Consider the following 26,518-nt stretch of genomic DNA (forward strand, 5'->3'; position numbering starts at 1 on the left):
TGATGCAAAACCATTGTTGCTGCAATGTGAAACATCCACAGCCAAGTTGCTAGTATATTTTGGATAATCTAGGAGCTGTGTACAGTCATTTTGAACTATTTCTACAGACTGACAATTGCATTGGCAACAATCTTTTTTCCACAGTGTTGTACATTACAAGGCCTGCCAGCCAAAAAACTTGGCACATGCACACGTCAACATGGAATGCGCCGAAAATTACATTCCAAATTGAACTGCATCACAACCGATCACCACTGACACTTTCTGCTTGTTCTAGCCTCTTGTAATGAATAAAAAGAAGGGTACCCGTGTTGAAGCATAACACCCAACAGTGTGGGTGGCAGTACAGGCATATATCATAATTAAGTGAATTAAATGGAGCAAAATTTTATTTACATGCTTGACTATACTCTTTGTGTCTAGTTTATTAGCATTTATGATTTCTTTGTGCAGTTCATTAGAAACATGAGTCACACTTTGCAGCAACACAGCTTTCGTCTGCTGCAGAAAACAGTTTCGAAATGCGGACACTTCTGTTCCCAGAAAACGGGGCGTTCTTTTGAGACAAGTTTAACCAACAAGGTGCTAAAAGGTCGCTGCCAGCGCAGCGCTCCTAAATAAAGTCTCCCGAAATTCACTGTGGCGGGCATTAGTGCATCCACATCGGCAGACGAAAAAATCCATTCAATTTGGATCTGCTCTCTCCGACCCATCTCACTGCCTCAACGACAACGTGCACATCATAAATCTCTCCCAATCCGAAATGCCGCGCTGCATGTTGACCGTGATGGCATGCAGGCAAGATGATGCATGTAACCATTCTCGAGGCACCAGCTACAAGGTCAATGACCTGCAGCTGACAGTCAACGTTCAGCCCTAGCAACGCCTCCGATTTGATGATGATGATAATGAGGACCACAGAAGTTGAAGATGCTAGTCTTGTACGTGCCGTCAAGAGGCCGACGATGGCAACACCATCTCTTCCTTGAACTGTGTCTACCTGTTGACAACAGCCTGCAGCTCAGCATCCAAGTGTCCCATCGCAGGTCAACAGTGATGAATGCGTTTCTAAGATGGCAGTTTCGTACGCGCCGCTTCGGGCCTTTGGCCGACTCAGACCCATCCACCTGTGAGCTTGTGGAAGAGCTCCTCATTGAGCGCCTGGTTCTGGTCCTTGGAACGCATGCTTAGGAAGATGTATCCGCCAATGAACTCGTGCACGGTCTTGCAGTCAGCGCTGAGGCATGAGAAGGCGACACGCTGGTCCTCCTCGAACTGGACATTCATCTGCTTCACTTCCCAGTTGACATTCCAAGCCATCATTGTGTTGAAGCGCCATGTCTTGATGTGGTCGCCTGTCGACAGCTCCATGCGCATCAGCCGGTTGAAGGCCACGCCCAGCAGCTCCTGCATGTTGTCCGGCAAAAGGGGACTGATCACCATTCATTGTCATCAACCGAATTACATTTACTGCTGCATAAGAAATCTGTCCTACACACTGCAACATGTTTTAATATTGGAGTGGAAGCTACCGAACCGAAATGTCTATCTTCCTATGCATCAGAATATGGGCACCGCAGGCTGCTATCAGTTTTCTCTTAAAGCACAGAACTTTGTAAATACTTGTTATTCAAAGGATAATCCTAACACTACTGCTAAATTTCAACATGAAAAGTCAAGGAAACAACAGTTTTCTTGATAGCAACAAATTTTATAGGCTAGTCTAGTTACAAGAACCTTCAATAGATGGTGTCAGCATCATGGTGAGGTTACTTCAGGGAGGCAACGTCCTGCAGCCAAGCTATTTGTGGAATGATAGCGTTACCGATGTTCTTCCCATGCATCCTTCCTATCACTGCCAAGAAAAAACTGTCACAGAGTACAGTGCTTGCTAACAGGCTAACTGCAACAAGATTTTTCGCTTCTTAAAGGAATCTTTTCTAGAAGCATGTAAAGAGAGAGAGTGCTAAAAACAAAATATGGCATTTAGGAATCACTCCCGAAAACTGCAGCTTTTTCAAAACAAAATTGAAAAGGGGCGGCCACTACTAAGAGCTGGAAATATGTAGAAAGTGGCATAATCAGACCCTAGGTCACTGTAGTTGTGGCATTTTGGTGGCTTTCTGCTGCTTTCAAAAACCTCGGCAAGTGGGTGGGTATTATAATCAGAAATGGAAGTGAATGCCGATCAAATGAATTTACATTACTGGAAAGAACTGCCAATGCAGACTACAATTTGTTTAGCCTGATGTTTTCTGTACTGCGGAAGGGCATGTGATGCCACTGACAGCTACATAGGGGAGGTGATACATACTTCACAGCTTTAATTTAGACCTCCAAGCCATATTTCAGCCTCCAGCTTTTTACTGCATGCTGTCTGAAGTCTGTTCACATGCAATAGGTCCAGCTTGGGGACAGCATACCTGCCAACCCTCCAGCTTTTTCCCTGAACTTTCTCCTTGCATGATCACTGCCCTCAATCTTCCCTCACTGCCCTCAAGTTGCTTCTGCATGTGCAAGACGTGGTTTTCACAAAACCAGCACCATGGTATGTATCTGTAGCCGCATCGTAGTCACCAGTGTCACCATTATTAGCCAAGGAGTCAAAGCCAAATCAAGCCCTAACCAAAGTTGATGTGTCTGATTGAGTTATGCTGCATTTTCATTATTTCATGCTTCGACTGCAGCTGCTTGTGCATATGTTTAGGGCTAGCTAAGCTGCCTGGGGCGCACAGGGCAGCAAAAAAAAACTTTTTATATGCTTGAAGTCAAGTGTTATTATCCTGTGATTTCAGTGCTTCACGATATCTAGAAAACGCGAACATTTTGCATTGTACACAAGGTGTGGATGAATGTTAATATGTCTTTAAAACTGAAATTAGAAATTAATTCCACTCATCAATGTGCAATGCAACCCTCCAACACTGCTGTTGGTGAAGGGCCATCAGTCTGCACTTTCTACTCAGACGCTAGCAACATCTGCTAATGCAAGGTCCATGCAGAAGCCCTCGTTGCACATTGTGTGGACAATAATTTACCTCTGAGAGAAAGTGTCGACCCACCTCTTTCTTGCTGCCACTGAAGCGGACGACAAAGAGTGAGATGCCGAACTCGGGCAGTGCCTGCCAGGCCTTGATGAAGTTCATCTTGGCATCAACCAGGCCAAGGTCCTTGACGTTCCCATGCGCTTCCACGATCCTCTGAACAATAGTCTGCACAACACAGGGCACTGGTTACCTACTCTGCTTATGTTGCTCCTGAGCACCAGAGTTCATGGGCTAGCTCTTTGCCACTGTCTCCTATTTGAAACGGTGAGAGAGAGAGAGGTTGTGCTCAAACGCTCAGCCTGTAACTCAGGCATGCCCCTTGGAAATTCGAATAATGTGAACTAGGAGCATGGTCCTGGCCGATACGCAAGTCGGCCAGGCATTGGATGCTTGGTAATTCAGACATGGTGGGCTTATATCAGTTAATTCAGACGTGAACTATAATAATTATGTCCCATCAACATACAGAGGCAACGGTGGAAGTTAAGGGGGGACACTGGTCTTAGAGCTATTTTCATTATTTTAAAGCCAATCCTGATAAAATCATACCCTCTTGTTCAGATTTTTATGCTGATTTCAAAAATGTAACTTGTTTTTCTCTATGTCAGTTAATTCCCGAGATAATAATATTAATTATTCATTTAATTAGTACTTCCGCGCAAAAAAAACGCCTCTATAAAACATCATTTTTAATGCATGGCGGTACAGTACAATGACCAAAGAGTGCAATGATCAAAGCAGTTTTTCCATTTTACCCTTATTAGCAATTTTGCTGCACTTTGAAAGTTGTCCTTCAAGACGTGCCTATCATGCTTCAATTAACTTGGCAAAATAAAAAATTTTTGAAGCTTGAATAAAGAATTCTGTTTCGATCATTGCATTCACTGCACCTTCAGCTTTATGTAGAAAAACGAATTACATCTCTATCTGTCCTAGATGCAGAGATATCGACGAACTAAACCAGCCAAGTGTCCAAAATTTGAGTTTTGAGAAAATGGGAAAAAACAAACTAGGCACAATTTATTCAAAATTTCGAAAAGATATATGCATATTTACACTTGCAGACAGCTAATATGCACCAGGCATGTAATCTGACTGCTTGGGCTGACTAGAATGCCGCTTTTTCAGTGCCCGATGCATGTTTTCCGCAGAGGCACGCTTGCGTACTGATTCGGCTGTTCGGCGCCTGTCCTTCCCAGCCATCCTCCTGATATTCTGGACGCCAGGGTTCATATTTAGCTCACTCAGTATTTTTGAGCATGCTTGTAGGTTTCCTGCATTGAAGCGGACAACAGCCTCTGCAACAGCTGCTTGAACGGAGAACAGTGACGCATGGCGCTCCTTTGGTGCGAGTGACCATATTAGGGAGTGCAAGCTTTCATTACTGTTCTGGGTTTTTCCCTGCTGGCACCGCTCCAGCAGCTTTGGGTCTGCCAAACGCTCATAAATAGGCAAAAGTGCTTTGCACACATGTGGTGGCAAACTGTATCTGTGCTTGGGAGCAGGCTCTCCCTTGGCTGCAGCAGCATTCTGGCGGCACCACGAGTTTGCGCCTGTCGGGCAGAGGGTGTGATTTGACACGGTATCATTGGAGGTTACGTGATGATAGGTAGCCATCACTGCCTTATGCATTGCCCCAACATCTCCAGCATGGGACTTCAGGGCCCAGCTGTAATACGATGTCAACTTGGTGACAAGGTCGCCTGTCAGCTTTCCTTTGCCACTCAAGCTCTCTTTTGCATCACCTTTATGCTTGGCAATTGCATTGCGTAGGGCCGTTCCCATCCGCTTCTGCACATGGTTTGTGCAATCTTCTTTGCTGATTTCGATGTAGCCGTACACAGCTGATTCTTGCAATGCAAGAAATGTGCGGCTATCGCCGTCTGAGAGCATGGTCGTGTACCTAAGGCCATGTTTCTCCAGTGACCTTTCGAACAAAACAAGTCCGGCCTGAACTTCCATTTCACCGGACTTTTTGTCCGTGTTCTTTTGGCACAAGTGGCTTTCTTTCCACGCCTCATAGGACGGGTCACCTTCTTTGGGCCCACGCTCACACCCAGCACAAAAGTTACTGAAAACTACATAGTCAAGTACCAGTCCAGTAAAAAGTTCTACTACGGCGCCGACACCGATGTGGGATGAATGACCCCGGGTCATCCATGAACCATCGAAAGAGACAGAAATGTTCCCGGGGTTGTCAAGGTTCAACTCGTTATAGAGTTGCCGAACAGAACGGGCGCTGTCTTTCAACACTCCTTCGGCTGCGCGTGTTGCTGCGGGCGTCAGCTTACTCTTTACGTAGTCCTGCCACGTTTTCGTGTGCAGGCCACGATGAGATATGTTCATCGCCGCAAACACATCATTCAGCGCCGTTTGCCTATGTCCGGTACTTTGCATCGCGCGTGCAGCAAGGATATTCACGGCAAACGGATTTATCTTCTGGCTGCCTTGCACGCGCGGCGAACTCCATGCCGATGAAATGTCCCCGCAAATCACGCACGCGAGAGAGAGTTTAACGGCTAGACCATATTCACGATTTCCTTTTGAAATATGGACATCCCCGCCACACACTTTACATTTCACTGCAGACAACAGTTCGTTCAGCGACTCCAAACTCACAACAGTGAACGTCGTATCGTCCGCACGGCAACCGCCGGTCGCGTCAAGAAGACGGGCGTCAGAAGTGGCGATGAAATCCGCTTTCCTCTTCGTCGCTGCGCTTGAACCCAGCTCCTGCAGCATTCCTTCGGCTTTTCTTTTCTTTTCAATCAAGTCCGAAGGCTGCAGCATCGTCGTGTCGTGGCGGACGCGTCCGCTGGGCGTAGGCGCCGCCGAGCTCGCTAGGCCTATTTCGGCCGCGGGGACTTCTTGACTTGCCGCTGGCTCCTGCACATCCTCGGAGCTTTCGGGTGCCGCAGGACGGTTCCGAAAGTTGTCGCCGCGCGCACTCTTCTTCTTTTTGCCGAATTTGTGGCGCGAGCGGAATTTACTGAGGGGCATCGTCTCGCCTCGGTCTCGACTCAGAACAAAATGGCGTCTCGGACGCTTTCAACGGCTGCTGGCCCGCCGCAAGCAGACGACGTGCGATAGAATCAGCCAATCGGATGGCTCAGTTGCAGTCACGTGCGCTCAGCAGCGAATCAGATGCCGCGTTTTCGTTTTTCTTTGTGGTTATTTTTCTCAGTGGCCATTGAGGGCAGACAAGCTCTAGCGGCGGGAAATTGAAACCCAGAAAGCGCTCTTTCAAACGAGCCTAACATGGCCGAGATCGGTCCGGCGGAACGGCAGTTGCGCGCAACGAAAAATGTGCCGTTTTATCGTCTGCTGCTGCGCAAATTCAGCCCGCGCGATGATTTCAATTCGTTATTATGCTGAAAATACTGACTTCTGGAAGAAGAAAATTGGTGAACTTGTAGATTAATAGCCACAGATTCCAAAAATGCCATTTTCAGAAAATCGGTTTTTTGGTCATTTTTTGGTCCCAAAGACCCGTGTCCCCCCTTAAGCGGGGAAAAAACTGCCTCATTTAAATTGCGGACATGACTCAACAACATTCTGATCCTCTGTAAAAGTGGCGGTACCAAGGAATGGCGCAATGATGCACCGATACAACACACATCGGAAGCACTCATTATATATATGATCACTGGCATGCACCAGAGTGACATGAAAACCCATCAAAGAATAGATGCACTGATTACTGTTTCTCGTGCCTGTGTGATGTGAGATTCAGCAATTTGTAGCATTCAAGTGCTGGACCGTTGAGTCTAAAAACTTGGGAAGAAATTTCAAGTGGTGAATAACAGCTTGAGGGGTGAGTTGGTGCTGCATAGTATCCAGAAATGCTGTGCAACAAGCACAAATACGTGAATAGAAACATAACACAGGCGCACACTGCCAACTGTAATAGGAAACTGAACATCCACTTCCTCTTCAACACTCAGCTGCAATTTCCTCTTCTACACCCAAGTACATTTCACTCGCACACCTCTTCTCTGCAAAGCAGATGTCTAGCCAACAATAGATGTTAGCAGCACAATCATCCCAGTCCATCACTCACATCGTTCAAGCATGACGGTCACACCTTCCACCACATAAACACACTGGAAAAAACCACCACACATCTGTAGCTGCCACATAATAACATATAACATTCATGTTCACTCCTTCTCTTCATGTAGGTCAATCTTCCGAAATGTTCTAATACAAGTCCATCCAAAAGCACCCCTAATAAACACAAATCCCTCCAACAACTCAGGAGGATTCCTCAAGAAAGGACATTTCTTTTCTGCATAAAAACAGTGAGGCTTCACTAACACATGTGCCATCTTTATTATTTATCCAAAACGCCTCTAAAATTTCCCGGGAAATCTTGTCCCGACTCTTCCTTAAAATCCTGAGCTTACTCAACAACGGCCCACACTTGCACTTTTGACAATGAAGGGGTAAATTTGACACCTTCCCATTCTCTATGGATTTCTCATGCTCTCTTGTTTTCTCATTAATACACCTCCCAGTCTGGCCTATATAAACTTTTGTAATAAGGGAGTAATTACTCATTGCATCCACCCAAGCGCAGCCATACGGCTACAAAGGAAAGCTATACAGTTTTCTCAGAAACTTCGTAGTTCAAGAAAAATTCGTCCTGATTCGGGAATCGAACCCGGCACCACCGCCTTTTCCGCACGTCAGTGGAATCTCATAAACTACTCCCACCATACAGCCTAAAAACACTTGACATGCTTCTTATCACATTGTGCTTTCTTACTTTTCCCTATTCTTGCACACAAACCACACAGTTTCTTTTGGTGCACAAAACACAACCGGAACACCATACCTGCCTGCAACTTTTTTTAGGCAATGCGCCAATCTATGAATGCAAGGAACTACTTGTGGGCGCTTATTTTCCAACTTAGCTGCAACCATTCTTTTGCCTTTCATTTTCTGAAGAAGAGTCTCTGCCACCCCACAAATAACCGTACCCGGGAATCCGGCCACCTGAAGCCTCTGTGTTTGATTACCAAAGCTAGCCTCACCCATGTGATCACATGACTTCAACAAAGCTGACTCCAGACAAAGAGAAGCAATTGCTCCTTTAGCTCTTTTTTAGCCTGGGGAAAATACTTCCAACTAGCTTTGCCATCACAGATTTTTATATTTAAATCTAGGAACTGCAGCCTGTTACCCTCAGGTAGCTCATAGGTAAAAAAAAGCAAGTCCTTTCCCTTGTATCCTAAACATAGAAAGGACACTTTCCACTCTTTGTGTCAATGCAGAGCCCTTATCCATGATATCATCAACATGCCTAAAAATTTTAATACCTTGACCATTAAGTGATGCAGAAATTGCTTTGTCAACTGAAGATAAAAAGATGTTGTATAGGACTGGGCCAACACATGACCCAATACAAAGTGACTATGCCATGCTGCATAGTGGTGCTTTTCACACACTACTTAGTGCTGGTAGGCAACCACGTGGGAACGGTGACTGGCACCACTGTTCTTAGCCTCCCCCTGTGTTGAGCCAGCCCTGCTGAGGCCAAAGTACGAGGAAGTGCCTTCCGCTGTGGCAGCTGGTGAGTGCAATGTCCAGTCTGCAGGGAAGCCTCCGACTGACCTGCTTGCTCTTGATCTTCTTGATGAAGCGGGGAGCGACAAAGTCCTCAACGTCGATATCAAGCTGGGAAGGCACCAGCGCAGGGGCGGGGGCCGGCCTCTGCAGCTGCAGGAACTGCTGGATGGAGTGCACCTCAGCCTCGTACGAGGCGTCCGCCATGGTCTTGCCCTTTGCTGCCAGACGGCAGCCAGCCATCCACTGGGCATACTGGTCCTCCTGTTCAGTGAGAGGCAGGTACATTTACAAAAACTGGCAATGTGTGCCGAGTCGACGGGTGGTGCACACTAAGCAACAACTTGCCCTAGCTGTCCCCCGAACTGCCATGCTGGCACTCATTTGTTAGGTTTGTTTGCAATGTTTTGTAACCGCACCCCGCCCCCCCCCCCCCCACTTTTTTTTTAGCTTGATTATTTGCCTGGAAGCACAAGGAGAAAACGTGCATAAATATAGCCTCAGTGTCAGCACCAGAAATTCAACCAGCATTCCATTGAACGCATAAAAGTTCACCAGCATTCTATAAATGGTTTACAGGAAAGGAAGCACACAGTATCTGTCACTATCAGTATCTCACTGACACATCTTGTCGACAACACAGCAACGCTCAGGCTTGCGCATTTCTCCAGTGCAGATTTTGCAGCGATCTCGGATTTTTATTGCGAAAGCAGTACTACTCGCACTTTCAAGCCTTCGCGTGACCCGGCCGCAGTTACGTCTTGCCTACGTGACGCTGTGACGTCACACCCCATGTGACACACAGGCTGGCAGGAGCTGCCAACTTGTGTCTCTCATTTCACAGGGGACGGTTATGTCAGAATCAGCCTGCTAGGACCCTGGCATTCACGTTACCCCTATAGGCCACTAAGGCACGTTCATATGGGTTGGTTAAAGCGGGGCTTTATATGAGGGCTGAGGAAGAAGAAGAAGAACGCTCGGTCACCCGCAGCTAATGCTTTCGCTCAATATTTGATTCAGCAGCGTTGAACCCTTGTAATTTTTTTTTTATTTGATTAATTGGCACTCATTACACACTTCTGATCAGAAACACATGCACTTCTGGTTGTCGTAACGTCATATCCGTTGGACGTTGACATTAGACATATGGCTATTTCGACGTCTAAATGATTTTACTTTTACATTTCTGGTTCTAATTAACTAATCATCCTATTGGCATACTTTTTTTTTTTTTTTTTTTTTTTTTTTTTTGTGCAGCATCCTCACATTATCCTCTATCAATCATAACCATACGTTTGATCCTAACTCTTTGACAGAACGGCTGCAGACACGTTCTGTACACACAACCTTGCCGACATAGCCTAGTAATGCTTTCTTATTAAAATTAGCACTCTGCAAAGGCCTGCATATATTGAATTTTCCTCTTGTACAGCAGCAGAGTACTTTGAATAAATGAGTACTTACAGTTTCGCAGCGAAGCCAGTACTCGGTCATGCCTTCAGGACCGGGCACTTCTAGGCGAATGCCGTACTTTCCTTGGGCCAGGTAGACATCGGGGGTAACCTCAGAACCTGGAAGAGGCCAGCCACGGCACACAACTTCAAAACAAGACTATGAGCACAGTTATCAAGAATGAAGGGTCAAAAGCTATCTATTCCAACAGACACATCTATGCTGGCGAATATGTTCAGCAACTTATATTTTTTCCTACTACTGCTATTTTGACATGCACAGCCATTCTCAACCCCCCCCCCCCCTTTTCCATATTAGTATGAGTCTTCAAACTGTCACCCCAATTTGACGTCCTTACATATTGCATCAACAAATTAGACAAAGAGTGGATGTCTGTGCTAAAGGGGACGCTGAGAACTGACTGAAGTTAGCCTGTGTTGGTAGGGTACCGCATCCCAATGGGATAGATGTTCCTTTCATTAGATGCCCTCACTCCAATTCCCAGGCCCCCACGCTAAAAAATAATAATAATAAAAAAGGAAGTAAAATTACTGCTCTGAACTCTAGGAAACTTGGTAGCTTCATAGGTGTACTAAGTGCTGGAAAACACTAATGAAAAGCAGTGGCTTCAGAGCTTTAAAACAAATGGACCCTACATTTTGTTCTGTTCCATAGTGTTCTCATTCAAGTGAAGCTCTTTTTGAGTTGTCCAGCGCATTTGCCCACAGTATATATTCTGTGTCGGGCTAACTTTTTGTCTCCATTGCATCCAGTGCATTGTTTTTGAGCTCATTTAGCAACTTAGCCGTACCAGGCTCAACAAGATGCATATTTCTGGCCACAGTAGATGCCAGGGCATTCACTTGTTTCAAATGTTCACAAGTATGCAACGGGGACTGGTACAAAAATGTTTAAAATTTTTCCAGCATTGCATGCGTCAAGTGTGGAGTAAAACTACACTGAGGAAGGAACACTGACTGATGGTTACTATGCTCAGGGTTCCTAGTTCCCACAGCACGTGAAAAACCACGCAGTTTAGCCTCTTGCACACAACTGTGTGTTAGCAGTCAGTCTCTCTTTTTTTATGTGTTGTGCTTGTTAATATCATTTGGAATGATACAATGGAAAAAATCTCTTGAAATACTGAATCAGGCAACAAAGAAAGCTCTGATGTCTTCATGTACTAGCTCACCCATTCGTACAGTGCATCGAGCACTTGGCTGTGGCAGCAGCAATGCACCTACAAGCTTCTGGGGGATGAGCCGCAATGCTGGCGCTTGGAGAAAGCAATATATATCGGATTTAATCAACTATCAAGAGTTTTGTTCTTATATCGCAGGCTTCCGAAAGCTCCTTGCTGAAATGAACTATGCATAAAAAGAAATCCCTCTCTCCCCAACACCGTGAGCCCACCTACAAGGCTTGTTAAATGTTGGGAGAATCCAACTTCCCTATGACCCTGGCCATCGAGACAAACCATACACTTGTGAGAAAGCAGCTATGCACAACATGGAGACCACTAGAAGTTCGGAAGGAAAAATGGGCTAATGTACAACAGAATTGTGCAAAAGACTGCATCAAAAGAGGAGGCTTGCCACGAAAAGCTGCAGTCTTTCTGCCCACTTCATAAAATTTTTAGACAATTGCCTTCTAATTTCACGTCGAGGCTAGTGACAATGCTCACCTTTGAGGTTGATGACATATGAGGGGCTTCCGCCACCCTCGTATTCCTCCCTAGACTTGTAGATGCACATGCGCGTCTCCTTGAAGATGAAGAACATGCGCTTGAAGCCCTTCAACGTGAATCGCTTGGGCCTGCACGCAAACCGAAAAGCCGCAACTCTGAGCATCGATACACGCTAAACCAACGATGTGCGACTATATCTGCTGCTAATGTGTGTAGCCCTAAGAGAGAGACATCATTTTCTTTCCGGCAATGCTAGACATGTGCAGTGCTAATGGTAAACTTGTTGGCAACCCAACTGGACAGCACAAATGAAGCTGAGAGCACTCAAAGACAACTTCCAAAGCTAGTTTATCCTGCAGGTCCAGAGCCAGAGTTATTCTCACTTTTTTGGCTTTATGGTAAGAAACATCATCAGCCAGACTAATAACCACTGCAGGGCAAAGGTCTCTCCCATATCCCTCCAATTAACCCAGTCCTGTGCTAGCTGCATCCACTTGACCCCTGCAAACTTCTTAACCTCATCTGCCCACCTAACTTTCTGTCTCCCCTGCTATGCTTTCCTTCCCTTGGAATCCAATTGATTACCCTTTTCGACCATCGATTATCCCCTCTATGTACTACATGCCCAGCTCATGCCATTTCTTCTTCTTGATTTGCACTAGAATGTCAGTAACTTATTTCTATGACACACTCTGCACGCTTCTTATCTCTTAATGTTACCCCTACCATTTTTTGTTCCACAGCTCTCTGAGTTGTCCTCAACTTAAGTAAAACCGTTTTTGTTAACCTCTATATTTCAGCCCCAAAGGTGAGTACAAGATGCTGTTATATACCTTCCACTTCAGCAATACCGGTAAGCTGCTAGTCATAATCTTCATGCGCTCCATCCTAATCTTATTCTCCTAGTTACCTCCTTTAGTGGTCTGGATCTGCGGTTACTACCTGTCCTAAGTAGACATATTGTCTACAACTTCCAGTGCTTTGCTACCGTGCTGTTCCTTTCTGCGGCTGTTGAATATTACCTATAGTCTTCTGCATATTAAATTTTAGGCCTACCCTTCTGCTTTTCCTGTCTAGGTAAACCATCCCTCTTTGCAATTCATTCCCTGTGTTACTTAGCAAAGGTAGGGAACAGCTTTCTTTAATTCCACCCCCACACACATGCTTTCAGAGCACTGTAGCCACAGCAGCACCAATAAGAAAGCAGGTGAGTGGGACACTCACTTGAGGAAGCGCAGGTAGCTGTGCAGCTCGGGCACTTGGGTGATGTTGGAGGTCTCGCTGGCAATGGCCGTGCCCTCCAGGGTTACCTGGAGATCGGTCAAGGCCGCATCGATGTCGTCTTCACCTTGGGAGAAATCGGGCTGCGAGCTGTTCGCCTGCAGGTTCACTTGGAGCTGCACAGGCACAATAAAGGAGGAGTCAACTACTGAGTAAAAGTGTAGTAATAGCTGAACAAGCCTATTGCTTTGGAAGCACATGCTGGCAGTAGTAGAATCAGTCATCCACATGTAGAGCGACCATACCTCTTATAAGTGCCACTGCGTCCGGCCAAGCCATGCAAAGCCCACCTTCAGCTTCCTCTGTGCCTATGACGCGTGGCCTGATCGGTCGCAGTGACGTTTGGACAGAGTAGATGACCCTGTACCTAAAAGGGATCCGTGTCCAGATCAAGTTTTCTTCCACTAAGAAGTTTGTGAGAAAGTTCTACAGGTTTGCTCTGGAACCATTTAGGTGTATTTGGGTGGATATTGGAGAACATTAATTACTCCTCCACTGAACAACCAATTATGTGATCAATCTCTATAGTGAGTTAACAGTTATCAAATGCATGGGCACAGGCAGGAGGGGGCAAATCTCCGGACAGTTCAACAGCTCTGCAAAAGCAACTTCACTGCTTGCAGCAGAATAATCAATCAACTGACTGACAGGTCATCATCATATTAGGTTAATAAACAACTTTGCATGCAAAGAAAAAAAAGGGGGAAAGCTGCAAACAAAGCTCGTGTGGGTGTGCACACACCTGGAGCGCAGCAAAGAGCATCATCTCCTCTTCGGTGCAGTCAATCTCCTCAGTGAGCAGGGCCCAGCGTGCCTGCTCGTAGATCTGGTTGATGCGGACTGCATCCTTGCGTGGGTTCAGGTCATAGAACGAGTAGAACTTGTAACGCAGCTGCAGCAGGTCAAACTCTCGCACGTCCTGCTCCATCAGTGACAAGGACGAGTCTAGCCACCTGCGCACGCACGAGAGGTGTGGAAACCAAGTCAGGTTACGGTTCCTACAAGAAATGGACACAGCTGCATTCGATGTTCCAACAAAATTTATGCACAGCCGGTGCTTGCACCACAGAGGAGCGCAGGCGAGAGAAAAATTCACATATCACCACCTTCAATCAAGATGCCAGGGATACTTTACTCCCTGGCATCAATACGAGGCAACAGGGCTGCAAGGCGGTGCTGAGTGTACATTACCTAATGTGCTGCCTAGATAATAATGTGGAGGGTGCATCCAGTTCACGAGGCAGCAAGAGTGCAACATGGTTCACTTCAGTGGAAGCAAGGAAGGTTGCGTTCTTCCAAAATTTTCAAGACTTGATCTAGATCGGGTGATTATGTTTGTGGGGATGAAGATCGTTTGCATTTCCAAGCTAAATTTACATCTAGGTGTTGCTAGCTGAACAACCGCAAGGCTACAACCTCGCCAGCAAAGTACACAACCTCTACCCGCTCAACAAACGCAGAATGCAAAATAGTAACACAAAGCACGAATATGAAGCGCAAAGCCCTAAACTCAGTTGCTGCACGCTATCACAATGTTGTTTTACAGTCTGGCTTTGGGTGATGCAGGTCTCTCTCATGTGTATTAGGCGAAGAGTAACCTCACGCAGTCGAAATTTCCAGAGCCCTCCACTACAGCATCTCTTGTAGCCCGAGTCGCTTTGGGACGTTAAAACCTCATTAACCAAACCAACCAGAGCTGTATGGAAAATGAAACTTGGTGCCAGGCTTAGAAAGATGTAGCAAAACTAACAGGTGGTGGACACCCAAGGAAAGAAGCTCAAAAGCTTTGTTATGTTTAAATTAAATGTACAGCATGCTCTGTCAAAGCTGGATGTTTTACCAAAACTATCTTGTGCAAATCTTCTAAGCCGAATCAGTAACGCAAACTAAGTTAGCAGAAGAAGCATTCGTGAAGTTAAAGGTTGCAATTGCCAGGGAGGAAAGACAGCCAAGAATAAGTTGGTTGCTGTGAGCTAGCGCAGCATGTTCTTGCGATCTTCAATGCTGAATTGTAAGTATTGCGGAAGAAGCGTCAGCGATGAGTGCTAGAGAAAATGCGGCCAGTGCCAAAACTGAACCGCACCATTTCAGTTGATTGAATCGCCCGCTGGAACAATAAACAAATCTTCAGATCCACTTTCTACTTACTTTCCAAGACCACAGAGAGGCCCCATGCCCTGCACCTTTATTTGCTCGAGTCATTCTAGGCCAGCCTACCGCAAGGCCGCGGTGACCTCCAGTAAACCGAGCCATGTCTTTCCTTTTAAAATTTCTGCGAGCACATGGTGAAGCTGACCAAAGGGAGGAGAGGTGCCAAAAGACACCAAAAGTGTCTGAAACTCATCGTGGTGTTTATTTCGCCTCTTTTTTTTCTGCCAGCCATGCCAGCTGGCTTCAATCCAATTCCACAGGAAGGGGAGAAGTTGCGCTCGTGCGTCAGCAGGGGAACCTCGTTTATCAGCGTTTCTTTTTCTTTTCTCGTTTTTTTGCTCTAAACTTCCTTCTCTTGTCTGTCCTCTCTCCACGATGTGCACACCTCCCTGCCGACCTGCTAAAGCGGCAGCGCAGCCATCATCGTTGCTGTCGTTTGTTATTTATGGAGCGTAAATCAGGCGTCGGGAAAAACAAAATTCATCACAAGGTGCGCAGTGGCTTTCACAAACATCAGCTTTTCATTTACTTGTATGTGAAAAAAAAAAAATAAAAAATGCTAGGAAGAACGCAATGAAAAGAAAATGAAAGAAAAGAGGTCACTGGGCACATCAGTCATGCCAACGCTGGTTGCTCAGGACAGCTCTCAATGAGGAAAGCATTGTTTCTCTTGAATGGTGTACTTCATTTAAAAATGAGGATAAGAACAGTTACGCCGACAGTGAACAAGCACCGCAGTATGTGAAAAAAAAAAAAAAAAAAAAAAAAAAAAAAAAAAAAAAAAAAAAACTGTTTGGCAAAGCTGCAAGATGAGAATTCCCATTCGTCATACAGATTTAATGTGCCTAGAGTAAGAAAAACTGCTGAGCTACGCGAGTGGATGGCTCTGCAGGTCCTTTAATGCACACTACAATCGTGGTACACACCACTGCCTCTACATTTTACCAGAAGCTACACAAACAGAATCCGTCATGCGAAGCTCAGCCGCTGAAAGAGGATGCAAGAAAAAATGCACAGGTGTATAACTCTGTCTCATGGTTAACGAAAAATAACCACCGCCCAAACAGGGCACTATACCATCAGAATAATGTCTTCACAAGGTCAGGTGAGTGGTAACTGTATAGCATAGCTTTCTATCTACAGGTGGATTCTAAAATACACAACACCCAAGTTGATGTGAACTTATTTTAATTTATAGTTTATCTGAACTGAAGTTTTAGTCCATCACCGTGTAGCTGAGCAGGCTCAAACAACTCCTGCACACTGTTCCAGTTCAAATCACCGAGAACTGGTTGCAAAAAGCTTATTTTACGAAAAAAGCTATAACTGGGACCCCATCCCAAATGGTCGTGTAAAAGCTCACTGTATACATCGTAGAACTCCGCAATACAAGCCGTGCCAAGCCAAGAGACAAGAAAAAAAATTCCTGAAGCAGTGGAATGGGGGCAATTCGGTAGGACATCACAGCTCTTGCCAAATGTTTCAACTAACCTACGGCTTAATTTGCTTACGTTATTCAGCCTCCATTTTCTCATCTCACCCCATTGTAATGCCTCCCTCCTGGCTGCTAGAAGAGTACCATAAGCTGGAGTGGTGCGGCGCTCAACGAAGTCGGACAGCAAGGAAAAAGGGAATGGCACAAAAGATGAACACAGCCTACAAACGTTTTGTAAGCCCGATGTGCAAGCACTAAGAGGCTTGTGCTGTTGATTACCCAGCATTGAGTCGTGCCCTCTCGACGAGGGTCTTGGGCTTAAGCAGGGCAGCCTTGATGTCCTGTGGTGGTTTGTTGGGGCTCTGGGCCAGGGGCAGCTCATACTGTGAGCTGAAACTGCTGTCTGGAGTCAGGTAGCTTCCGTTCAGTCCAGGCGGAATGCCGTTGTTGAAGCTTGATGTGTTCCAGTGTGTGACTGACTGCATGCAAACAGGGAAGATGCACATGCTATACAGCAGCAACATATCGGTGAAATACAGTCAAATCTCGATATAACAAATCCCACAGAGGCACAGAAAATCATTTGTTATTTTGAAATGTTGTAATGAAAAATCTGTGATTATAAGCCAGTGGTCAAACCTAGATATGAAAATGATGTACCTTGGCAGTAGGTGCGTGTGTAGACAAGCAAGACCTCAAATGAAAATGTTCCACTAACTTCGAAGCTGATTTATTTGAAGAAATCAATTATTTTCTGCTGCATGCAGCAAATACAATGGCACATTACATAGTCCAAAAGGCATAACGTTAATTCATAAAGTTTGTCTGGTGTTGGGAATGCCGTTTTTTCTTTATTTGCAGAGGGCATGGGAATTTGCCAGTAGCCTGATCTCAAATCAACAGAAGAAAAGTATGAAGCTGAGTGCAGTCAATTGTGTCATCTATACGTGGAAGCAGGTAACATCTTTTTTGTGACTGTATTTAAGCGACGGTAGTCAACAGAAAACCTCCATGTGCCATCTTACTTCCTAACAAGGATAACATTACACCACTACAGCACATAAATCTTCCACTTTGCACAACACCTCATCGGTTGCGTGATTGCAACGAGCGATAAAAGTACGGACTTTGTCCATGTGCAAAAAATACAATATATCAGAGTTCCATATGGCCTCATATTCAGTGCTCCTTGAAGTTTGAAAATCTTGTCTTGGTCTTTCAAAATAATCGCAGCGGTCGATCGGGCAATGCTAGCTGTCTGCAGAGGCCGATTTCCCTGCATCAATTTCTGCCAGTGAAAGCTGCGTTCCTACCTTCTTGGCACTTCGCTGGCTGCAATCACCATCAGATCTCGCACAAACTTTGCAAAAAGACAATCCGAAAAAAAGAAAAAAAAGAAACTTCCCGCACACACGAATGGCGAACGACACACAATACAGGAAGAAAAAAGACAGGCGGCTAGGCTACTAGATACTGCATATTAAACCACAGCTTTGTGGTGGCGCTAGAAGCTGGCACTAGATATGCTGATGATGATAGCTACAGCCCATAGACTATACGCACAGAAATGGTGGTTTGTTTTACGCGGAAGTTGCAAGCTGCAGCGCTGTTAATTTTAGTTGAATTCGTAATACTGATGTTTCCAAATTATATAAGAAAAAAATAAAACGTATGTTATTCTGAAATATACACTGAAATTCGTAATTCTGAAAGAGTTTTACATTGGAAACATAGCAAATCTGCTGGGGATTCTTAAAAAATTTAATACGGTGTTCGTAGTAATGAGCTTTCACTGTAGAACAGTTTTTAGCCTAGTTTAACTCGGTTCACATTCCGTCCCTAAGCCAGTCGTTGGGCTGGGCACGCGAGAAGTTGCTGCCTCGGCAATCTTAGGTCCTTGGGAAAGGAAAGAAGGAAGATGTAGAGGGGTAAAATATTGCTGAGAGAAATGAAGTTCTTGAACCGCAATAAAAAAAAGAGTTCGAAACTGTGCTACTTGTTTCTTCATTAAAAATCATGAGCCTTGTAAACATAACAAAAGAATGTAATCATACGTGGTCTTAAGATTGGAAACTAATTTTATGGGTCTGGCAGGCCATTCTTGCCAAGTGAGAACATCCAAGCACACAGCAACCTTACTATCGCACCAAATGCGATGTCACATTTTTGTGATGCAAATGACAGATGTTTTTAAGGGAAATGTAGAATATGCTTTGTGAAGAAAGAAAAAAAGCTGCTAAAGATGAAATGGAGTACGTATAAGACATGCTTCTGATACTATAGTATAGCATAGCGAATCGTCAGCTCGTATGTGCAAGTTTTGTTTGGTTAATATGGGTTTTAATTTATCTATTCATTACCCTCGGCACCACATGCACTGGAAAGTGAAGTGGCTGCAATTTAACAAACAAAGCGGAGAAGAAAAAAAAAGTGCAAGCTGTCAAAAGTGCATTATGCAGTACCATTATGCAGCTGGAACTGCATAATGTAGATGAAGTTAGCGCAAAACCTCTGACTAAGACAAGAAGTGACAAATAAGCACCTGTCTTTCGTTGTGGGTGTCACTTCTTGCTTTAGTCAACGGTTTTGCGCTAACTTCATCTACATTAAGCTGTCCTTTTAACAAGTGGCTTTCAATTATACAATCTCAGTCAAAGTGGCACTTCTGAATCAGCGATGTTCTTTGCCTGAAGCAGCTGGCACAGGAAGGCAATTGTACTCTCCTGACGCCCCTGGTGAGGAAAACAGTTGAACCATCAAGAGTTTCAACATTTGTGCATAACCTGAGAAGACCATATGCAAGTAACAAGGCTTCATTTTGTGGCAGATACCCGTACCGTTCTGCTGAATTCCGAAACTTAGCTGACATGTCACATTACAATAACAGTATTTTTCATATGACATAATTCAACGGTATCTCAGAACCAGGGAAGAATAACATGTACCATGGCTACCAACTACAGCCATTCTCTTAGCGATAGCAAATAATAGTGGTGATAATAAAGAGGGGAAGAAGCAATAAAGCCTCCTCACCGAGTGGTGTGGTGATCCCAGGGCACCATCAAGGGTGCCGTTACTGTCGCCGCCTTTAGATCGGTTGAACTGGATGCTGTCGGTGCCTTCTTTGGGCCGCTGGCGTGGACTGCAGCCAACGTTGCGGTAGTTCCGCTTGAGGTGTTCGTTCACCAACGGTCGGCAGAAGGACAGTTCCTCAGGGTGCCGTATGCCTGAATGAGATAAAAGGAAAAAGAAAAGCCTGATTGAGTACAAGGACAGTTGCACTTCTAATAGCAGTCTCGGCTGACACCTCAAACATTTGGCGTGCCTTTCGAGAGAAGTTTGTAGACAGAGAATTTAGTGGTTTTTGAATGGTACTCCAACTCTGAAGAACATAAGCCATGCCCACCGAGCTCCTTGCAGACTTTGACCACAGCCGAGAAGGTCTTGACGGAGAAGTCTGCTCGCACATCCATGATGCGGAGATCGGGGAACTGGATCCGCAGAGTCTTGTGCATAGGTGTGAAGTGCAACAAGGCGTCGGCCATGACTCCGCACTGGTCAAGTGTTGACTTGGTGCGTGTGAGCCACTGGTTCTGCTCTGGCCACCACAGGGCGTGGTCTGACCAGTCTGTTGGGACATCTGCGCAGAGAAGAGAGATAAGGGCATGATGAACCAGTGACAGGCGATGCAAGTGAGTGTTGTTATAACACGCACTCCTGTCAGGACAATGCTGGCACTGGTTTACTAATGTGATGATTACGAAATAGTCAAGTTGCACCACTAAAACTGAACTTTGTCATGAAGTACTGTGATGTCAGTGCATGAGTGCTTCCTCATTTAGAAACAGTGAAACTGAAGCCCGAGTGACAGCTGCAAAGTCAGATTTTTGACACCAATCACAAAAATGCTGAGACACAAACAAAGAAAAACCAGGCTGGCTTTTGTGCACTCAAGTGACAATGAGCACAGAGGTGCATTACGACAGAACACGTGCGCTTTACCTTTTGTGGTCACAGTAATATGATGTCTTATCAATTAAGCCAATGTTGAAGCATCATTGAGTAAAATTTTCAAGCTAAATAATTCACACTGACTCTTGAGCAAAGCCCAAATAAACTAGCATAATATCAAATGACATGTGCAAAAATACTGATGCTCAAGCTACAAGGCTGACTAAGATGAGAGGCAAAAGACTGCCTCTGCTCACAAAGACTGACGATCTGCTTTGTCTTTGGTTCATTCCTATCTGTTCAATGTCTTAATAATCCTGCTTACAAAAAAGGGTACAAATGATCAGTACACAGGAGATACAACGCTAGCCATGATTTTTTTCTTCTCCACTTGGCTGAAACATATACCCTTATTCAACTCTAGTCTTTTCCCTTTGGTCGGCACTTCACGCTTCTGTCACATGACAGTTTCCAGAGGCAGCAAAGCCATACAGTTCAGTTCACTGTACTCAACAACTACAGTTATTTCCAAACGGTGCATTTTCTTCGATGCAAAATTGTGCACGTCTGCCAATTTTGTTTCCAAGTAGAGATCACTCTGCAAAGATTGACTCCAGCTCAAGCTCATTCCCAGAAAAGTTTGCTGCAGCTGTGATTGTCCTTTCCACTATGCCCTTATTACTTTTTAAATTGATATTGCAAAGACTGTTTGTCAGCAAATTGAACGTTACTGCATCACAGAATTCCAGAAAAGGATAATGACCTGAACATGCTTCCCGGTCCCTTTACTCGGAAAAGCATGTGACTGCTTCCACGACATGAAGAAACCGCAGATTCCCTCCTTGTGAGCTTATCAGCTTCCTCCACTACACATTCCGCTTCTTCGCAGATAGCGCATAGCTGCAAACCCTTCAGACCCATTGCTGTGTTGACCCCTCCATGGAGCTCCATATCACATATCTGCCTCCACACTAAGTCAACAGTCTCAAGAGCTGATCGACATAGTGTAGATACAAAAACATTGCACTGCACGTCTCTTGCGTGCAGCTGTGGAACAATCTCTCTGCTCTTCCAACACATCTGTGCAGCTTGTCCAAGTCCATGGTACACAACCTTTTGTTCTTACTTATATGCAAGATGTTCTAGATTTCTGCCTCTAAGCTAGTGCTTGATTAATATGGTCGAAATTGGGAAGAAATAAACAAAATCATGGGGGTACTCCGGCTCTGCCTTTTAGGGTACGATGCAACAATGTTAATGACCCAAGGGTTCACTTAACACTATCCCCTTAACTTTCGCCACTATTCTCTCCCACATACTTTCTCGCATTATGTGAAAGACACAAAGCATTGCTTAACCAAAACATGCAATATGTATCTGACTCGGAATTCCCCTCCAGTTTGAAATTGGAAGCCTGAGCTGGCAGCTCCTGCCAATACCCATGTCACGCAGTTATGTGACGTCGCACAACCCTCTGACCAACCAATGCTTGCTCGTGTTACCTGCCAGAGGCATGCCCGCGATTTTTAGCTCACAACACTGACACCAACAGGGAACGAGGCCTTCAACACCATCGTGTTAAAATGAGAGTGAGTGGTAGAATTTTCCATAGTACAAACTGAGGTTTTCAATGTGATCTGGTCTGGCCGATTTGCTGCATGGCTGTAACGCATGCGACAATGGATGCACGTTTTCATTACACTTGAGACTGATGCGTGTATTAAGTGCATGGCATCGCACCCAAAGTAGGATGTGATGCACAAGATGTAGCAGCAGCTCAGCTCACAAAGCCGTATGGGTCCCGCAGTGCTGGAAAGTTATGCATTTAACAGTCAGTAATGATTTAAAAAAAAGATACTATGAATATTTGTGCATGTCTGGTGCTTTGTGTGAATACACACTGTCTTGCTAGACTTTCTATAAGGCAGAAACATCAGCTGGCTCACCTTGGGGCCTGTTCCAGGTAATACTGAGTGCAGCAGTACTTGCAAAGTGCGCATGATGATATGGCTGCTAAGGCATTACCACCATGGTCAGATGTATTTCGTTTCAAAATGTCAATAACAGCTAATGCTTTACATTTTTTTGCCAGCTCTAATATAAAATAGTACCCTCTCCCAGAAGGTCTCTAGGGGGCTTTTTTTTCTTCTTTTTATTCAAAATACCTTAGGACCCGCTGTCACAGAAGGGCATTGATTAATAGCAAAGGGGGAGCTACATAACTATAAAAATGCAACACAAAATTTGAGGCAATAAACAAAATGAACGGTGAGTAAAGGAGATATTCGCAGGCAAAGTATGCATTGGATGAATAGAGCTAATAAGATAACTGCAACAAAATGTGGCAAAAATACAGGACTGAGGGATACAGGACCATACAGCAACCAACTTTACACTCTTCAACAGTGTTATTTCCAACAGGAATGGAGTAAATTTTGCCTCCAACGACCGAAAACAAGCAGAAGGGCTGCTGTATTATTTTCAGATTAGACTGCTTTGCCCTCTCTTGTTCCTTGAAAACTAAAACTGCAGAGTGCTGTCTGAGCAAGAACATTCTGACTAGCCCTCCACTTCCTTAATCCCTTTCCACCAAGCATCTTGCTAGCAGCATGACTAACACTGATGAAGGGTCTCGCACCGCACTTCTATAAGCGGAACAAGCTAGTGGAGAAAACTCCCAACCTTATCTCCACTAGCAGCTGAATCACTTCAGAACACAAGGGCACCAAGGTAGCACCCAACTCAGTGAAGCCCCGCTCCCAAACTGAAACCAACTCGCAACACACTGCTAACCAGTTCCGAAGAGACCTCGATTTTCGCTGCTGCCACTGTTGCTCGCCTGCGGTTTCGACAATGCATTTGTGCCTTGCACCTTCTCTCTCTCTCTCTTCTTTCTGCTTCTTGTCTGGTACAGGCGCCACCTCAGAGGGGGACAAGTTCTAAAGATAGCCTTCCCCCCTTCTGACCGCACAGCTGCCGCTGCTCTCACTTCCACAACACCCTTGCCTTGCTATCTTGGCTACCTTGGCTGGCACAGGCAGACGAATTGGACAAGCACGTGGCGTGGAGCGGCAGTCCTGCTCTTTTCACCTCAAATATGTTACAAAAACCTGTTCTGCTTGTTCTATGTACTGGTGCAACAAGCTAGACTTTTTTTTTACTGATGCTGCTCCTCTCGAAGCGAGAAATTTCCAGTGGAAAGACCATGCTGAGCCCAATTTTTTTTAGACAGAAATGTCCGAGAACTGCGTGGTTAAAGTTGTTGATGCTGCAAGTTGTTTTGTCCATGATTTATTTTTCATTTCATCTCTTTTTTTTTTTTCCCCAATGAAACAAGTCAAGGCCTTTTAGTTCCTCTGCTGTGGTAGCAGCAAATTTTGGGTGTCCAAGACATTCCTCTCACAGTTCTATTCCTGCTGTAAGCTTGGTTATGAGTAAACAGCACTCAGCCTCAAGGCAAGACAATGGCAGAATTAGTGCTGGATTTCATGGCTCCATGGTTTGCCGTCACCCAAGATTCCAAAAGAAGTAATGCTTAATTTCAGCATGAGTGGAGCAGCAAACTAAATAAGAACTGCTTGTGATTCAATGCATCTTTCAAGGGTATAAAGATGTCTCTTTCTGTATTCTTAAAACCTCGTCAGGAGCTGAGCAGTTTTTGAAAGGATATATATGCAAGGTAAAAAATGAGCCCCATAAGTGCTTACCTTCAATAAAAAGGAAGCAGCAATAGCCCGCTTAAAATCCTATACAAAAGTTTTGTTAAAGTCTTCAGTAACCAAACTGGCCAGGCCTCTGACGATTCCTATCAGTTGGACAGACAGCACTGTTAAGAAGCACAGATCTGCCGTGCACAAGAGCAAGTGGCTACTACAGACTTGCATCTCAAAAGTCTTGTAGCTGCCATTCCAGTGGTACTCATCCCCCCTCGCAAGCAGACTTCGGGACTCTTGCCAGGGGCGACGCCGTCGCCCTAGTTGCCTTAATTCACACCGACAACTTTTTTTAAGACTGCCACGCGGCGCCAGTGCACGGCACAGTTGCTTCCACCCAGCTGCTTGGCTGGCTCAGCCACACTGGGAAGAAGGGCACGGCTCTGTCATCCTCCTTTCACATCGCGATTGACAGACGAAATGTGTTACTGCTGTCGAATGCGGAAGAAGCTGTCATCGGCTTGTTCATTATCCTGTTGGTGGAAGGAGGGGTACAAGTCGCAAGGAACAGGCTTGGACTGAACGGCTATAATGCTGTATTCACGCGGTACTTGGTAGCATTGTAGGGTTACCTGAGTGCCTTCTGAAGTTCATTTGCTTTAGGCACCAAAAACATCGAGAGATAGTGTTTTTGTGGGTGTGGGCTTAATTTTTTTTTGCATCACCAAAGTTCTGACGATTTCAAATGCATGCTTACAGAGAGAGAGATAGACTGCACATATCACATTTTGTAAACAATGGAAATGCAATGATCTACAGCCTCCTCTTATCTTCTAGCTTTGCAGGCTAGCCAGCTTTACCTTAACAGAGCTTTTAAAGCCATAATCACATACTTGTTAATGTGTGTTTCTAGATTTACTGATTTCTTATTTCACGAGTAGCATAGATTATTGGGAAATTTCCTACTGGTTACTGGGTGCACTCCAGCCGAAAATGAGGAAAGTTGATACATTCCTTCTTTTTTATTTCCCCGCATGTACAGAACCAGGCAAAGACACACGCACCTCCTGCCGCTCCGTAATTCTGGCAGCGCACTAAAGTGGATGCCCAGAGTAAAGACAGGGAAAGAAAAGAAGTAAATAATTAATCAACTGAGATGACACCTCTCACTACTGAAAGCTACCGTTCCTTAACATTTTCTTTTCTTTTTCGGCTGGGATGGCTTTCCTTTGCCTTCCAGTAAAAGCATGCTGAATGCAGCATATGCAATGTTGCAAGGATGTGACCAGTGATGCGTCATAAGGCTGCAGCTTTGTTTTCCTTTACAGGTGCAATTATCTCTTACTTCTAGAGCAAACGAGCCACCCGTCACTGACTTCTGACAAAACACAGCCGCATAAAATGATGAATAAAAAAATAATGCTGCAGGCAGCTGGTGGAATTGTGACCCAGAACAATTGCACACAATTGCACAACAGTTAAATGGCACCAATGAAAGGAAGTAGCAAGCTGCAGCGCCTGACATGCTGGCCTCTGCTGATGCAAGGACTGGGAAGAGAAAGGTGGCAAGGATTCACGCCCGCTCTAGCGTGCTACCCTCCTGCAACTCAGTTGACAGCCTTCCATCTACCTGCAATGACGAAAGGTAGCAGCTGCAACTCTTCCAAAGCCAGGCACTCTCCCAAAGCACTCAGCCATCACTCTTCCCCACCTTCCACTCAAAATAGGCTGCACCAAGAAAGATGTCCCCAGACCAGAAAAGATACTATTTTTTTTTCGTTTGCTTTGCACGGGATAAAGAGCAGCTACTCTTGAGCACTAAAAAAATTACAGAGACAAAAAAGAAAACTATAAAATTTAATGACAGCACCAATACAAGTGCAAAGCAGCGCTCCTCTTCGCTTCAGTCTCTCACCCTGATCAGAATGATGGAGGTACTCATTTAACAGAAGACTGTGAGCATTAGTGTGTACAGACTTGGTACATTTCTTAATGATGTCACCAGCCAACAAGGTGCACCAATTTGTGGCAGTTCAGGACTTTGCGACCCGTCCTTCGTTCTTTTAGTGAGTGTGGAAAACAATTTGAAACAACTGAGCAGTTATTACACAAGCAATTGCCAGACAAAGAACTGCTGCATGTGTCTTGGGCAGCACTTTTCAAGGTGCATGCCTCAATACACAGTCAGACTGCAAGCTGAGCTAGAAGGTGGAAACTTCTGGAATAACTGATTAGCCGAACCTTCCAATAAGGCCTCATAGAACAGTCTATGGACACCAATAAAAGCCGCTTT

The 26,518-nt window shown here is 45.0% G+C and overlaps 1 protein-coding gene across 3 annotated transcripts in view; it reads right to left on the minus strand.

Moving 5' to 3' along the window:
- Nucleotides 1-178: 178 nt before the first annotated feature.
- LOC146175376 (unc-112-related protein-like) overlaps nt 179-26,518 on the minus strand; it is a 34,304-nt gene continuing 7,964 nt past the window's right edge. For all 3 annotated transcript variants that reach the window (XM_084581714.1, XM_084581713.1, XM_084581712.1), the window contains 10 exons: nt 20,028-20,261; nt 19,655-19,848; nt 16,901-17,100; nt 13,778-13,988; nt 12,979-13,151; nt 11,752-11,882; nt 10,080-10,186; nt 8,664-8,879; nt 3,063-3,212; nt 179-1,407 (listed from right to left, as the gene is read on the minus strand). In XM_084581714.1, the coding sequence (XP_084437840.1) occupies nt 1,114-1,407; nt 3,063-3,212; nt 8,664-8,879; nt 10,080-10,186; nt 11,752-11,882; nt 12,979-13,151; nt 13,778-13,988; nt 16,901-17,100; nt 19,655-19,848; nt 20,028-20,261 (1,910 nt within the window). In that variant the 3' untranslated portion in view covers nt 179-1,113. The remainder of the gene's footprint in view (nt 1,408-3,062; nt 3,213-8,663; nt 8,880-10,079; nt 10,187-11,751; nt 11,883-12,978; nt 13,152-13,777; nt 13,989-16,900; nt 17,101-19,654; nt 19,849-20,027; nt 20,262-26,518) is intronic.

Source organism: Amblyomma maculatum, chromosome 10 (assembly GCF_055883805.1).
Source record: "Amblyomma maculatum isolate TAMU_Amacu chromosome 10, ASM5588380v1, whole genome shotgun sequence".
Lineage (NCBI taxonomy): Eukaryota > Metazoa > Arthropoda > Arachnida > Ixodida > Ixodidae > Amblyomma > Amblyomma maculatum.